At 53.0% G+C, this 16,632-nt stretch overlaps 1 protein-coding gene and 1 long non-coding RNA gene across 3 annotated transcripts in view; both read left to right on the top strand.

The window, feature by feature from the left end:
- Positions 1–16,632, top strand: part of LOC128775635 (uncharacterized) — a 198,824-nt gene that overhangs the window by 132,876 nt on the left and 49,316 nt on the right. The window lies entirely within an intron of this gene.
- FYCO1 (FYVE and coiled-coil domain autophagy adaptor 1) overlaps positions 1–16,632 on the top strand; it is a 74,636-nt gene that overhangs the window by 10,635 nt on the left and 47,369 nt on the right. For both annotated transcript variants that reach the window (XM_019416550.2, XM_019416551.2), the window contains exons 2-7: positions 555–692; positions 4,449–4,555; positions 6,295–6,420; positions 10,170–10,276; positions 12,208–12,351; positions 15,832–15,922. In XM_019416550.2, the coding sequence (XP_019272095.2) occupies positions 638–692; positions 4,449–4,555; positions 6,295–6,420; positions 10,170–10,276; positions 12,208–12,351; positions 15,832–15,922 (630 nt within the window). In that variant the 5' untranslated portion in view covers positions 555–637. The remainder of the gene's footprint in view (positions 1–554; positions 693–4,448; positions 4,556–6,294; positions 6,421–10,169; positions 10,277–12,207; positions 12,352–15,831; positions 15,923–16,632) is intronic.

The raw sequence follows: 16,632 nt of genomic DNA, 5'->3' as shown, positions 1-16,632 counted from the left end.
TGGCTTTCTTTGGTCCCGAAGCCCCAGGGCTCCTCAGCCTCTCGCCTCCGCCGCCACCGGCCAGACGCCAGACGTTACTAACTGTTGGTCAGAGGAAGCCAGCCTGGGGAGGACAGGGGGCCGGGCGTGGGGGAGACAGGGGTCTGGTGGTGGCCGGCACCATCAGCTTAGCAGGCCGTCTGAATGTGGGTTGGGCTGGGTCTGGCCTCCCCAGGGTGACGGGAGCCCCTGGGAGGCATTTCTCAAGGTGGAAGGAGGGTGAGGCAGTCGTGCCTAAGAGCGGAGAAGAGGAGAGACGCTCAGTGAATCATGCTGTTTGGTTGAACCTATCGCCTTTTAAGCCCCAACCCAGGTCATTGTGTCTGAAAAGAAGTGTGTCAGAAGCCAGCCAGGGAATGCCCACCGGGCAAGGCCCACACAGAAAGGTCAAGCCCTTTCCGCTGAGGGAAGACACCCAGATGGGGCGACTTTGGGCCCCGGGGCATGCCCCTCTCGTCCTGTCTTCATGTTGTGTCTGTCACTGAGCCCTCCACGGCCTCCCTCTCCCTCTCCAGGTGTCACCATGGAGTCTGACCTCTGCTGAGCGGACCCAGGCGGGAGGCGCACAGCCGAGAGAGGCGGCCCGCAGCCAGTGGCCATGGCCTCCCCCATCGCAGAGAGCCAGCTGCAGAGAATCATCCGCGATTTGCAAGGTGCCGTTGGGGAGGGGACACGCCAGGCTTGGCTGTGGGGGAGCTGGGCCGTGCTCCTGCCGCCCTCTCATCCTCGTCACACGGGGTGTAACTGGAGCCCTCGGGACACGTCGCGTGGAGGTGTTTGGGGCTTGGGTGTCCGCCCTGTGTCAGGCGGGGGCGGCTGGCCCGGGCCTCCTCTCAGGGCCCTGGGAAGCCAGTTTGTCAACAAAATCCAATACCGTTTTCTTTCTTCTTCTTTTTTTAAAAAAAATTTTTTTTTTTTTTTTAATGTTTGTTTATTTCTGAGACAGAGACAGAGCATGAGCGGGGGAGGGGCGGAGAGAAAAGGAGACACAGAATCGGAAGCCGGCTCCAGGCTCGGAGCTGTCAGCACAGAGCCCGACGTGGGGCTCGAACCCACAAACCGTGAGATCGTGACCTGAGCCGAAGTCGGTCGCTCAACCGACCGAGCCACCCAGGCGCCCCAAGCCAATACCCTTTCCTGGGCCTGGGGTCTGCTTTCAGTTCGTGTGGGCGTGAGTGCTACAAGCCCCCTGTTCGGTCTGGCGGAATCTCGGGCCTCCGGACCGCGATGGAGTTGGCCCATTTGGGGAGGCCGCGTTCTCCCTGCCTCAGCAGGATGGCCAGACACCCGTCTCTCTTGTTTTGTTGTCCTACCCAGTCCTGGCGGGCGGACAGCCTGTCTCCTGTGACGCACTGCAGTTCTGGGCCCGCCGCCTCCCGGACGCCCCTGAGCTCAGCGCAGGGACGAGACTCGCAGCTCCCGTGTCCCTGGAGAAGGGCCGGGGACGGTGCACGCGGAGTGAGGCAGGCTCAGGGGAGGAGCCGACCGCTTTCTCTCCCGGCTGCAGGGTCTAGGGACCGAGCTCACCCTTTTAGGTGACGTGCCGAGGGTCAGGAGTTGGGCAAGCTTCCCGCCCGCCTGAGCTCACCGGGGCTGGTCCGGACGGGTCTTCGGAGCTCCCGCGCGGTTGCTACAGACGGTCTGAAGCTGACCGCTTCTAACAGGTCACGGAGATGACGGCGACGCCGTCCTGAGTCAGGTTCCTACCTGCGAGCACAGTGATGAGCAGCCGCGGTCTGTCACACCCAGGACCGCTGGGCTAGTGGCGGCCGCAGCACGCTTCTCACCCTGCTGGTCAAAGGTCGGTGAGAGAAAAGTCGGTCAGGCTTGCCTCCCATTGGTGTAGCACTTCGGGCCTCGAATAAGCCGAGACTCACATGGCGTTCCACACGTGCCAGGCCTTACGTTAGTAGCCCGTTATGTCCTCACGTTTGGTCTGTGAGGTAGGAACCATTATCCCCATTCTACAGATGCAGAGAGGGGCACAGAGAGGTTAAGTGACTTGCCTAAGGTCACACATCCAGTCGGGCAGAGCCTGGGTTTGCATACACACCAGGTGTCAGAGTGTACACTCTTAACCACACCAGCCTACTTCCAGCTAAAACGGTAGATGGTTTTTCTCCTTCAGCCTAAACACACACACATACACACACACGCGCAGAGAAAGCGAAATGACAGGCCCTGCAAATCTGAGTTCACCACTGGCCTTGAGAAGTTTCTCCACGAAGGAGGCCACCTTTTCTGCGTGTCAGTCTCTGGTTCTCCAGCATCACTTTGGGACCCAGGAGTCTTTATTGGGAGGGAAGAGAGGACCCCTGCTAGAGCCTCTGGTCCAGGGAGGGGGCCAGACATTGGCACTTGTTCACGTACCCTTTCCCACCCTTGTCCCGACTGTTCTGGTCATCTCTGGCATCCCAAGGCCATCTGACCCGCCCGCTGAGCACTTGGAAACACCACTTTCTCAAGACCCTTCCCTTGCATCTGTTGGTAACTGTCTTCATCAACACACGACAGATCTTCAGCATCTAGCATGGGAGTGGAACGTCCCCAGGCGAGGGGTCCTTGGGCAGTGCACAGCCTTCGTGCCTGCACAGGGCAGCCCACTCGTCCTCCTGGGGACAGCACTGACGAGGGCTTTGGGGTCAGCTCCTGGCTCTGCCTTTTAACCCTGGAAGATGTGGGATGAGTCCCGTCACCTTTCCGAGGTCCCGTTGCTTTCTTTGTGCGCGAGGTCAGCTCGACGGTAACACCCACTTCTCAAGATTGTTGGCAGACACAGATGTATAATTCACATAAAACTAAGATTATCCCTAAGTAATGCATTTGGATTATCAGAGATTAGAGCGGCAAACTTCGTATTTCATACCCAAGCCTCCTTCTTTCAAAATTTCAGGAGTTCCCAGATAAGTTGTAAGCGTTAATCCAGGCTGAGTGGTGGAGGGGGGAAAGGCTTGTGCCTTCCCTGGTCCCCGGCCCTCCCCCGGCTCTCAAAGCCACCCGCGGCCAACACTTCTAGAGGGTGCCACTGGACGGCAGTCACTTGTGACAATTAGTCCCAAGAGCCTGTCTTTGCCCTTTGCTGACCTCTGCCTGAGGGGTTGGTAGCGATTGCATTTTAGCGGCTCGGGCTCAGCTTCAGTGCCGGGCAGGCCTGCTTTCCAGCCGTGGTGCCTGGGAGCTCCTGTTCCTTACGAAGAAGGAAGGTCCCAGGGGAAGGTTGTTTTGTCCAGCGGGCCCCAGCCATCTAGCTGGGGGCGCTTTGCCCAGTGTCTACACCAAACACAGCTTCTCACAGTCTCTCTGTCCCACAGCAGAGGCCGTAAATGAGAGTCAAGGTGGTTTTCCTTTCTTTGTGCACAGGGAGGTCAGTTCTCTCAGAGGTGGAGGGGCGAGCCCCGGAGTCAGAAAGCCCTTGAGAAGACCAGGGTGCTCATTCCAGCTCTGCTGTTCTTTGGCGAGTGCTCTGACTTCCCCAGGGGCTCCTTATCCGCCAACAGGGATGATGATATCAGCCTTCATCAGTCTTTTTTTTTTTTAATTAAAAAAAATGTTTGTTTATTTTGAGAGAGAGAGAGAGGGAAAGAACAGGAGTGGGGAGGGACAGAGAGTGAGAGAGAAAGGGAATCCCGAGCAGGCTCCGTGCTGTCAGCACAGAGCCCGACGTGAGGCTCGATCTCACGGACCGTGAGATCATGACTGGAGCCGAAATCAAGAGTCAGACGCTTCACCGATGTAACCACCCAGGCGCCCCATCAGCCTTCATCATTCTTTAAGGTTTTTTGTTTTTGTTTTTTCACATTTTAACAGTCTGGAAATTGGGGTCACTTTAAGACCAGTTGCGTGTTGGGTTTGTCAAAACAAAACAACCCTGCCCCTCAGTGCCGTATTCAGTGAGAAGGCCGGGCAAAGGCCTGGCCCCTGAGGGGCCCTCAGCTCCCAGAAGCAGGTGTCGTCGTCGTTCTTGGGATTGTTGTCTTATTTGCACATTCTGGGGCTTCTTGAAGCCGGGACTTATCCTGTACTGAGCAGTAGGGTTCTGGGGAAGAACGACAAGGAACGTGACCGGAATGAAGGGCAAAGCTTCCTGGAAGTCACCGGCAGGGGCCTGCTGAGTGACCCGTGCACATAGCAAACGTGTGTTGCATGCATATTACAGGCCTACGTGGTGGAGGCCTACAGGGATGGCCGAGAAGTGTGCCCCATCAGGGAGCTGTTCTAGAATACCTACCTGGGGGCTCTCAGGCCACCCGGACGCCTTCAGGCCCGGCATTACATCCCTCCAGCGTTTCATATCGCTTTTTGTTTCCAAGGTGCTCTGCGATCATCGACCACTTGCTTCTCGCGCGTCCTGGGGTTATTCTGTTTCTCCCTCCGAGGTCAGTTACGCGTTCCTGTTTGTTGTCTTAAAGATGCCGTGACAGAGCTAAGCAAAGAATTTAAGGAAGCAGGGGAGCCCATCACGGATGACAGCACCAGCTTACACAAGTTTTCTTACAAACTCGAGTATCTCCTTCAAGTAAGTGACTCCCTTACCATGTTGATTTCTGCTCTGTTCTGTTTCTCTCTTGCGTGACTCATCAGCCTTCAGGATGTGGGTTAGACAGCTCTGTGGAGCCATCAAGCCCTGCTGGTTAGACTGAAAGTCCGTGCAGTCCCCGGCGAGAGCTTGAGCTTCCCAAGTGCAAGCCTCTGAAAAGGCAGAATGTTGCCCCTTAGGATGATTGTAGGAATCAAGAACATTCTTTAGAGATTTAGGTCATCTTAAGGCAGGTCATGAGGTCACTGGATAGCAGGGATCTTCACTTTAGGGCAGTCACAGACCCCTTTGAGAGTCTAGTTAAAAGCTGTGGAATCTGTCCCCAGGCAGACGTGCGTTGCATGCACACCCAGTCACACGTTCTCCACACTGAAGATGATCCAGAAGCCCCCGTTTTAGATCCTTGTTGCTCAAAGTGTGGCCCACAGACCAGCAGCAGCAGCATCACCTGGGAGCAAGTTAGAAATGTATTCTCAGTTCCCGCCCTGACCTGCTGAATCGGGATCTCTGAGGTCAACCCAGGAAGTTTTGTTTGAACTTGCTCACAGTGTGATGCTTCTGTCCGCTTGGTTCAAGAAACGCAGATCTACAGGGGCGCCTGGGTGGCTCAGTTGGTTAAGCGTCCAACTTTGGCCCAGGTTGAGATGTCAGAATTTGTGAGTTCAAGCCCTGCGTCGGGCTCTGTGCTGACAGCTTGGAGCCTGGAGGCTGCTTCAGATTCTGTGTCTCCCCCTCTCTCTGCCCCCCGCCCCATGCGCTGTCTCTCAAAAATAAACAAAACATTAAAAGAAAAAAAAAAAACATAACCACACAGATCTAGAGAACTCTGCAGATGTGGAAAACCACAGGCAATCACAGAGGGCAGGAAGGAAGTGGACCAAAATGTTAACAGAAGTTCTCCGAGGGACAGGGCATTGGGCATTATAGTTTTTCTTTTTCTTTTTTTTTAGTTTTATCCGGATTTTCTAACGATTTATCGGTCTTACTTCCATAACCAGAAAAACTACTACAAAATGCTATGTTATAGAAAGACGCACCTTTATCATTCCGAACACCCTAAGTTTGCAACGTCACATCCCACCAGAGCCTGTGTAAGGGATGAGAGCCTGCTAGGGCCTGGGGAGAGAGGCCCCAGCATGCTAGAAGAGTTTACCTTTCGCCTGCCTTTTCAACTGGTTCTGGTTCACGTTGGGAAATGATTTACGGACCTTCTTTGTTTTCAGTTAGGTTTTAGTTTTGGATTTGAAATGACTCAGAGCCAGCATCAATTTGAACTTAACTGCACGCATATTAAAACAGTGTTGGAACTTGAGTAACTGGGATGAGATGTCACCAACCCATTTCCCTGCGTTGAGACCAAGTTGACCCTCATGTGTTGCCCTGAAGACTTTCCACTTGTATTTCTTCATCCTGTGTTACTAAGCCCCCTTCGGTGGTCTTCCTCCCCACAAGGTGCACAGAGGGGTTACCTTTTTTGGGGGGGGGGGGGCTGTTATTCCTAAATCTCACCAGTTGTGTGGACTTGAGCCGGCCACCTAACCTCTCCTAGCCTCTGTTTCCTCATCCATGAATTGGAGATTAAAACACCCTCCTTTGCCAATGAAGGGCCTTGCCCAGCACCGGGTAACTAAGAAGGTTTTGCTGTTCTTTATCGTTTAAATGGTGGGATGAACAGCAGTGGGCATGGCCCTCCTCTCTCTGTCCCTTCCTCTACGCAGTTCGATCAGAAGGAGAAGGCCACCCTTCTGGGCAACAGGAAGGACTACTGGGATTACTTCTGTGCCTGCCTGGCCAAGGTGAAAGGAGCCAATGACGGGATCCGATTCGTCAAGTCGATTCCGGAGGTAAGCGCGTGGCTGAGGATCCCACATCTCTCTCTGCCCCCGCCTGAAGCACCTCTCACCTGGACCCCCGCAGCAGACGGCCCCGTGAGGACGTGGGGGTGGGGGGTGGACGGCTGGTAAAGAAGTAAGGAAATTGCTGCCCGGTGCGGGCTCTGGGAAGCCACCCAAGCGAGTGCTTACCAAGCCCGGGGGTGGCTCGGCCCTGACCCTGTTCCCTAGACCACAAGTGGTCTGCCTGCTTGGAGGCTGTTTGCAGGACCATGAGGGAGGAGGGGTTGCACGCAGCACGGGACGCCTCCGCCTTTTAAAAAACATTAGTTCCTTAGATAAAATTCTTAGAGTTTACTAGGTGCTTTCCCTATAATTTGCCCAATAAACTTGTTTTTGTAATGAAGAGAGTGATGTGAGACCTCAGGAGACGTTTCTTAAAACGCTGGTTATGCTAAGCAGCTTCCCTGGAGAGCAGAAAGCCAGGGCTTTGCTGTCTTAGAAAACTCTGGAACAGCACATTCTCCCTCTCTCTCTCTTCTCTCTCTCCCTCCCTCCCCCCCCTCCCTCTCGCCCCTCTCTCCCCTCTCTCCCTCCCCCCTCCCTCTTCTCTCTCTGCCTCCATCCCTCTCTCTTCTCTCTCTCCCCCTCTTCTCTCTCTCCCCCTCTTCTCTCTCTCCCCCTCTTCTCTCTCTCCCCCTCCCTCCCCTTCCTCCCTCCCTGCCACTCTCTTTTTCTCTCCCCTCTCTCTCTTTCCCCCTCTCTCCCCCCTCCCTCTCTCCTCCCTTTCTCCTCCCTTTCTCTTCCCTTTCTCTATTCCTCACTCTCTCTTCCCCCCTCTCTCTCTCCGTCCCCCTCTCTCCCCTGTCTCTCCCTCTCTCTCTGTCTTCAGCCTAGTCCCTCTGGGAGTGAAGAACTTTGCAGGTTCAGGAGCAACTAAACCCCTAGATGTGGGGCGGGAGGCCTAAAGGGTTTCTACCTTTCAGCTTCCTTTTCAGTGCCTCCTTAGTACAGTTCAAGTCCCGGTAAAGCCGGCAGCTGTGCCCCCTGGTGGCCCTCCCAGGGGCTCTGAGGTAGCCCTCAGAGGGTGCTCTGAGATCTCTTCCCGCCGCCTGCCAGCTGGAGCCCGAGGGGTTTCTTCTTACAGAGAATGACAGCATTAGATACGTTAGATACGTTGACACTGAGGGTCGAGCGTTTTCCACCCTCTGACATCTGGGAAAAGGAGGAAAGACGTTGGCTGTCAGGCGTCTGTTCCTTGGATTTCCATAACGTCCATGCAGCGCCACGGTCTTGAGCATTTTCATGCGTCACCCACCCAGAGAGGGTCTCATTGCCTTCTCTCCGAAAGTCTGGAAGAAGTTCTCGGTGTCGCTGTCCGGCCTTCCACTCCTCAGAGCACCGGAGGCCTTTGACTTTACGGCTTCAGACAGCTGAAGTCTGCAAATAAGTTTAGCTTAGTCCTCACGGCCCTGGGTTACAAAATGCTGAAATCTACCTCTTGCATAGCACACAGACCTTTAGATGATCCAAGGCCAGGGAAGCTGACTTCTCAAGCAAAAAAGCGTTCCCTGCTTGCACGGACATTGTCGGTTTCCTGAAGGCTGTGTAGACCGTGCTCCCCGCAGGCACCCTTGGTGGGGATTCCCGGGAATGGCACCAGGCCACAGGGCTGCCGGGTGTTCGGGTTAACCGTACCGATGGAGTGTTGCCCAAAGCCGACAAGCCAGAAAGTAAAAGTTAATGGGTAAGGAGCATAGCTGGGCCCACCTCAGGCCCCCTCGGGGTGGGAATCAGCCCTTTAGGCTAAACTCATCCAAGGTTGTAATCAGCCACTTCCAGGGGTTCCGAATAAGCTCAACCTGGCCTACGCGTCTTTCTCCGAGACGGACAGGCTCCCTTCCAGGGTGCAGCGTGCCGTTGGGGTGTCAGCACAGTGGCCTGGCAGGAAACCGAATCTGCTCTGGAGTCCCTTGCGGACTTCCTGCCCTCTCCAGCTGTGGTAGAGCTTCTCGATACAGTGCGGCGAAGTTTGGACTAGGTGCTAAGCATTTAAGGAGATAGGTAAGGAAAATGAACCCATGACCTCAGAACACTAAAAAATAAAAAAAGCTGTGCACTGTTTTCACTCGGAGTACAAAGGATGTTGCAAGATACCTCTTTAAATGAATCACTCCACATATATGTAACATATATAATCAATTTGGGGGGCGCCTGGGTGGCTCAGTCGGTTAAGCGTCCGACTTCGGCTCAGGTCATGATCTCACGGTTTGTGGGTTCGAGGCGCCCATCGGGCTCTGTGCTGACAGCTCGGAGCCTGGAGCCTGCTTCGGATTCTGTGTCTTCCCTCTCTCTCTGCTCCTCCCCCACTAGCGCGCGCACTCTCTCTCTCTCTCTCTCTCTCTCTCTCTTAAAATAAGAGGCTCACAGCCTCTCCTGTTCTTGATGCTTCACACCTTTTTATTTTTTTTAAGGCTACTTCATATTGTGGTATCGTTTTCTTGAGTCAGCAATCCAAAAACCCCCAGCTCTGAGCTGCAGGGGTGCTGCGTACCGGAATGTTTACCTCATCGATTCGAAAAGGCCGTACTTGAGGCTGTACCACAGATTTCCTGTCTCAAGCCCGTGCCACGGTTGGCGTCCTGATGGCGTGGGGTGTCAGGACCTTCTTTTGGTTGGAACGGGGCTGCCCCTGTCCCCCGCCACCAGGTTAAACATTTCTCACCTCTGACGGGGTGAGGAGGGTATGGGGTCTGTACTTACCCCGCTCAGACCCCCGAGCCTGACAGGGCAGGGTACACATGGCAGCTTGAGGGGGCCCCGGATTCCTTCCCACTCACGTGGAGCTGCTGGGGGCGAAACATCGAGAATGAATCCCGTTACGCAAACCGGCCGCCTGTGCCCACAACTGGCAGAGCCCTGCTTTGGCCGCCTCACAGCAGAGTCTCTGGCCGGCACGCCCACCTCCCTCCCGATAAGCTCCCGGAAACCTCTCGAGAAGCCACGTTCGGGCACCGTGGGGTGAGGTTTCCAAGGCGGGCCCGCAGCTGGACCCTCCCGTGCTGTCCGTTTCAGACTTCCTGAAACGGAGCCACACGCGATGCTTTTCTTTGTTACCCCAGTGTGACCGGGCTGCCTCGAGAGAGCCCAGCTCTCTCTTACCCCCTGGGTACCTTCTGACCAAGTGCAGAGCTGGCCTATCTTAAATCCGACCGGGACGGCGTCGACACGTCCCGATTTTACTGATGGTTTCGTGAGAACACCAAGTGGGCCATCACACATCCATCCGAACTTCTTATAAGTCCCCCCTATGCACCCCTGCCTTTCCCCTCCTCTCTCTTCCCCTCCCACGGGGGCTCCAGCCGGCCTCCTGGCCTCTTCCCCTGCACCTCAAAACTAAGCCGGACATGAGGCAAACCGAGATGGCCCCTTCCTCGAGCTCGCTTCATATTGGTGTGAGGGGCCCCTCCTCTACCTGCCACATTTTCTCCTAAGTGTCCCCAGTGAGCTCCCACGGTGTCCCATCTGACGCCAAACCCAGGGCTCCGGGTGGAGCCGGGGTGGGAGAATGACACGTGCGTCCTGAAAGCGATGTCCCAGAGCCTCCCGTGAACGCGTCTTCCTTGCCGTGTTCCCCGGAGTCTGCGGGTCCTTCTCCCCTGAAGGACGCCAAGGGGTCTGGCTGCTTCAGGCCTCGCCCTCCGGGCGACTGGAGGTCAGGCTCCCGGCTCCTCACAGCCACGTGCTCTCCTCGTTTCCAGCTCCGGACATCTCTGGGAAGAGGAAGGGCGTTCGTTCGCTACTCCCTGGTGCACCAGCGGTTGGCAGATACCTTACAGCAGTGCTTCATGAACACCAAAGTGACCAGGTAAACGCACGGCCGCGCTGGGCTGCACGCCGCGAGCTGAGGTCCCCTCGTTCGGGACAGTGAGCCCACAGCAGACGCGCCTGCCGGGGTGGCCCCCCGGCCCTCCCACCCACGCGGTCCTCTCCCACCTGCCCGACAGCAGCACCGCCTGGTCCCAGGTGAGGACCTGAAGCCCCGAGAGGCCGAGGGCCTTTCTCCGGGCCCCACTGACGCTGAGTCCTGACGCAAGAGCTCGGATGCGGATCTCTGAGCTCGTAAGGCCGGGGAGTTTGCCCCCATGGCTGGCGTGTCCTGGGGCCTGACCCTGATGAATGGACGGGCCCCGCTGGCCACCCTGAACCACCGGGCCGCAGCCTTGGCCTCTCGGCAGATTCAGCTATGGGATTTTTAACCCCACCGAGCCCGGGGCCTCGCCCGAGACCCCGAGTCGACACCTGCTGGCTGTGTCTAGGCTCTCTGGACGTTGAAGTAGGTGGCCAGGTCTAGAGCCCGGGTTGTCCAGGGGGTCGGTCTTTGTGGCGCTGGTGCTGAAGCCTGGGCCGCGGGGGAGGGAGGGAGGGGACTGAGCGTGTCACCGGCGTGTGGAAAGAGGAGCTACAGGTCCGGCACCTATCAGCAGAACCTGCCGATTTCCCAGCAGCCTTTCCCAGCTCCCCCTCCCCCCTCCCTAGGGAGGGTTCTTCCACTCAATCAAAGAAATCACTTGTGGATTAAAAAAAAAAAAGGTTGGGGGAAAATACTGTGTTTCATTTGTCGTCTTTAAGATTGATTTGCATAAAGATGTATGTCTCATGCATGTGACGGGCTTTGTGAATTCAGGTGCGTTAAGAATCTTCTCACGTTTGGTTTGAAGATTATTTTGTTCCAGGTGTGTGGTAAGAACTGTCACAAGCAGCTTGGCTTCCAATGTGTCCCATTTCACAGGCGTCTTTGCACTCATCAGCGTGCCCTTTTTATTTATTTACTTTAAACTTTTTAGTGTGTGTTTATTTTTGAGAGGGATAGATTGAGAGCACAAGCAGGGGAGAGGCGGAGAGAAGGAAAGACAGAATCCCAAGCAGGCTCCGCACCGTCAGCGCATAGCCCGACGCGGGGCTTGAACTCACAAACCGCAAGATCGTGACCTGAGCCAAGATCAAGACTCGACCGCTTAGCCCGCTAAGCCACCCAGGCGGCCCTCAGTGTGGCCTTTTTAAATTAAAAAAAAAAAAAAAATTTTTTTTAATGTTTACTTATTATTGAGAGAGAGAGAGAGAGAGACAGACAGACAAAGTGTGAGCAGGGGAGGGGCAGAGGGAGAGGGAGACACAGAATCTGAAGCAGGCTCCAGGCTCCGAGCTATCAGCACAGAGCCCAAGGTGGGGCTCGAACTCACAAGCTGTGAGATCATGACCTGAGCCGAAGTCAGATGCTTAACCGACTGAGCCACCCAGGAGCCCCACAGTGTGGCCTTTTTAAATTCTTCTTGCTCCAGGTGAAGCGAAACAACCAGCACCTCCAAGTGCAGATGTTTTGTTTCTTGGCTTTAACATTGGCATCTGGACAGAAGTTAGCCGTGAGCTCACCGTTCCGTTGTTGATTTCTCTACAAGGAATAGAAGATGAGGTTACATTTCAAAAAAGAAGAGTTCTTTCCCCAATAGCTGTCCCTTTCCGGGCAAATAATTGAGATTTAAGTTTTCTCATATCCTTTTTGGGGAAATAGGATGTAAACAATAAGTGAATATGCATCTAGTTCATTCCAGCAATTTCCTTGAAGAGCAAGCTCATTCGAAAGAAAATCAAATTGGTGTGTGTGTGTGTGTCTGTCTGTTTGAATTTAACTCATTAGTCACCGGAGTTAGAATTTGTTAAGGCAGAGCCGTATCAGGTTCAGTCTTTCCTTACCCTTTATTGCTCTTGCGATCAGTCCCTATCTGTGCTTCCCTGCAGTGACTGGTATTATGCACGGAGCCCCTTTCTGAAACCGAAGCTGAGCTCCGACATCGTGGGCCAGCTCTACGAGCTCACTGAGGTTCAGTTTGACCTGGCATCCAGGGGCTACGATTTGGACGCCGCCTGGCCGACGTTTGCCAGGTACTTTGACGAATCGCTTGGTTGAAAAGACGGGGAAAAGAGATGCTTGAAGTTCTCCAGATTGCCCCCAGTGTCCTGCCAGCAGTTGGGTCCCCTGGTAAATTACATAAATAAAGGTTTGGCAGCTCTCTCAGGCCCTCCTGATCGAACAGACGTTGTTGTGTCTGTGATTAACGATGATAACATCGGAAGGCTCCAACCTGAAACTCTCCCCATCAGCCAGGTGGCAAATGAGTCAGTGGAGACACATATGCAAAACCTGAGGTTTCTTCAGTGTGTTAAGGAACTCGGGGGCGGCCTGCGGGGAGCCGGTGGGTTTTTTCCTGGTTGTGTCCTTGCAGAGTTGCAGGCCGCAGGAGAGGGAGGTACAGCTCACCCATGCAGGGGTTGCTGGAAAAGCTGCAGGATTTTCACTTCTTACCAGTGTGGCACTCCCGTGCCACTCCAGGAGGGAGATGGGAGGGGACAGGCTCAGACGACAGGGGGACCTGCCCAAGGTCAGGGATGAGGTGCCAGACTCGAGCTCACCTCCAGTCCAGCATTCTTTGTTTTGCTTTCTGTTGATACAGATTTTTTCTTAATGTAAATTTTTATATTTTACATTAGGAGTATTTTCTATGTAGAGAAAAGTACTGGACGTGACGATGCCCATGGGCCAACCTCCGAGATCAAATAGCTAACCGTTTGCCGTATTTGCTGTACATGTCCTTTTTAAAACTTCTTAATTTTCAAAATCAATTCATAATTACCAGCAGAGTTGCCCCCGAAATGCCACAGAGCGTTCATCTGGCTGTTACCTCGATTTCCCTAATTACCAGTGTTTTACTACAACTGTTTCTATCATTCTTTCTCTTTATCGGTACATGCTGGTGTATTTCCTAGGCCATTTGAGAGTAAGTTACAGAGTCGATTCCCCTCTCTCTATTCCTAGGTACCTCATGGTATATTTCCTAAAGTCAAGGGCACCCTCTTATGTATAACCTCAGGGTGGTTATTAAGATTGGGAAATGAATATTGATACAATGCTACTGATTTATAGGCCAGATTTTAGGAATTATCCCAATAATGTCTTTTATAAACCAAAAGCCAGCCCAGAAACACATGCTGCAATTAATGCCAGGTCTCTCTGATCTCTTTGAACTTGGAACAGTTTCCCTGTCTTTGTCTTTGATAGTGTAGACATTTTGGAAAAGCGCAAGCCAATTATTTTGTAAAATGTTCCTTTGTTTGTGTTTGCCTAGGCTATTCCTCATTGTGAGGTGCAGGGTAAGTATTTCCAGAGGGAGTACCCCAGATGTTGTGTCCTCCTCAGCCTATCGTCTGGAGACACATGATGTTGATTTGTTTCATTACCAGGGTGGTTAACCGTGACTATTAAGTCATCTGGTGTTTCCAAGATCTCCCTAAAGTTACTGTATCTCCCTTTGTAATCAGTGTGTTTCTTTTTATTTTTTTTAATGTTTATTTATTTTTGAGAGAGACAGAGTGTGAGTGGGGGAAGGGGCAGAGAGAGAGAGGGTGACACAGAATCCCAAGCAGGCTTCAGGCTCTGAGCTGTCAGAACAGAGCCTGACAGGGGGCTCAAAATCTCGAACTGTGAGATCATGACCTGAGCCGAAGTCGGACACTTAACCGACTGAGCCACCCAGGCACCCCAAGTAAGCGGTGTGTTTCTTAGGGGAAGATATTTTACAATGAGGTTGTTACCCCATTTTTTGTTTCTAAATCTGCCACCTGTTAGTTTCAGCATCCGTTGGTAATTCTTGCCTGAGTCCGTCATGATTTTTCTGACTCCATTCCTCCTTCTACATTAGTAGCTAGCGCCGTATCGTAAGAAAGATCTTTTCCTTCTTCCTCATTCATGTATTGATTGATTGATAGCAGTGTTGACTCGTGGGTTATTTTATTCAGTGGGTTATAGTCTGTCACTGTAATCTTTCATTTTGAAGCTTAAATCATTCCGTATTTGCCCAGTGAGAGCCCCATCAAGCTGGGATTTTGGGGGTTTGGGGTTGTTTTTGTTTTTGGGGGGTATTTTTTTTTTTTTTTGGTTGTTGTCATGTCTGATACTATCTTTGTAGGAAATAAAATCTGCCAGCTCCAAATAAAGCCCCACCCACCGTCAGGCTTTTCTCTTCAATTCCTGCCTAGAAGTAATCACAGCCCTGTAGTCGATGCAGGTCATTCCCAAGTATTCTTGTGTTTCACTGTGTGTGTATCCGTAGATATCTTATATACGTATGGTTTTGTTTTGTATTTATTTTTAAATTTTGCACACACCGAACCGTGAGATAGCCATCCGTTTGCAACTTGCTTTTGTTCATTTCACACGGTTTTAGACACACGGAGTTCTGTAGCTGTAGAGTGGGGTCAACAGGCCACAGCCCACACGGCTTCCCACACTCATTTCCATGTTGTCCACGGCTGCTCTCCTGCAACAGTGGCAGAGTCGAGTTGTTGTGACGGAGACCATAAGGCTTGCAAGTGTGAAATGCGTTCTATGTGGTCCTTCACTAAAAAAGAGATCTCTGACCCATGGTATAGAGTATTCTCTTGTGCAAGTAAACCAGTTTATTTATTTATTTATTTAAGTTTATTCTAAGAGGGAGAGCACGTGCATGAGCGGGGAAGGGGCAGAGAGAGAGGAGGGGGAAAATCCCAAGCAGGCTCTGCACTGTCAGCACAGAGCCCGACGCAGGGATTAAACCCACCAACCGTGAGATCATGACCTGAGCCGAGATCAAGAGTTGGACGCTTAACTGACTGCACCACCTGGGCGCCCCGCAACTAAACCAGTTTATCTGCTTCCCTAGGGATACAGACTTAGGCTAGTTGTACTTTTTTTTTTTTTCCTTTTTTAAATTTTTTTTAACGTTTATTTATTTTTGAGACAGAGAGAGACAGAGCGTGAACGGGGGAGGGTCAGAGAGAGGGAGACACAGAATCCAAAACAGGCTCCAGGCTCTGAGCTGTCAGCACAGAGCCCGACGCGGGGCTTGAACTCACGGACCGCGAGATCACGACCCGAGCCGAAGTCGGACGCCCAACCGACTGAGCCACCCAGGCGCCCCAGGCTAGTTGTACTTTTATGACCACTGCAAGGCTGCCTCCAAGCACCATGTCACCTTTATTTCTCAGATTGATTGCCACTTTTCCCTCACGAGCAGACTATGACAGGAACAGAGATGTAAGGAAAATTTAAAGCAAAAATTGGGAAGTAATATGTTCATTTCGTTCTTTTTGGGCAGCGGGTGGAGAGGCCTTACATTGAAACTCAGCAGTGGAGTGCATCGGCTGTAGACCCACGTAAATCTGCCCTTTGGCAGAAGCTGATGGGTTTTGCCTTGTTACGCTCTATCTGGGAGGGCACTGCCCCCTCCCACCACTGGGTGCCTTGTGATAACCAAGGCCCCCGGGTGCACGTACGCGCGTGTGTATTTCCTGCTCTGACCCAGGCCTGTCTGCTCTGTGGCCCCACAGGAGGACACTGGCTGCTGGCTCCTCTGCCTACCTGTGGAGACCCCCCAGCCGAAGCTCCAGCATGAGCAGCTTGGTGAGCAACTACCTGCAGGTAATGCCAGAAAGGCTGGGGACTTCCTCCCTACCGTGTCAGCCAGTGTATGTCCTTGCTGCTTACAATGGGGGGTGGGGGGTGCTGTTCTCAGACACCTTTTGTTCCAGCCACAGCAACGTAAACCCTCAGTTATACCCTCTGCTTCCTACAGTCCAGGTTTTTATAACCCAAGAGAATTTAGGCCTCTTGGAGGTTAGATTTTGTTAGAAGCTTTTAAAGTATCTTTTTTTTTTTTTTTAATATTTATTTATTTATTTTTGGAAGAGCATGAGCCGGGGAGGGGCAGAGAGAGAGGGAGACAGAATCCGAAGCAGGCTCCAGGCTCCGAGCTGTCAGCACAGAGCCCGACGTGGGGCTCGAACCCACGAACCGTGACATGATAACCTGAGCCGAAGTCGGACGCTTAAACCGACTGAGCCACCCAAGGTGCCCCGAAGCAGTTTGGCACTTGGGTTAAAAGCAGCTGACTGTCCCCCGTGAGTTGTGTGACCCTGGGCAGACCACTCACCCTCTTGAAACCTCAGCTGTCTCATCTAGAAAATGGGGGCATGAAAGTCATCGTAGCTCACGAGGTGATGTTGCGGACTGAGTGACGGAGTGCACGCACAGTGCTTCCGGGCTGGACATAGACCAGTGAGTGCTCAGTCGGTGTTCGTGGGCGGGGTTAATTTTGTTAACTGTGTTAGAAAGTGAATGTATCATAGCTG

The sequence above is a fragment of the Panthera pardus genome, unplaced genomic scaffold (assembly GCF_024362965.1).
Source record: "Panthera pardus isolate Hobbes unplaced genomic scaffold, ASM2436296v1 HiC_scaffold_8, whole genome shotgun sequence".
NCBI lineage: Eukaryota > Metazoa > Chordata > Mammalia > Carnivora > Felidae > Panthera > Panthera pardus.
Note: the sequence above shows the minus strand (reverse complement) of the source record. Positions and strands in the feature narration are given on the sequence as shown.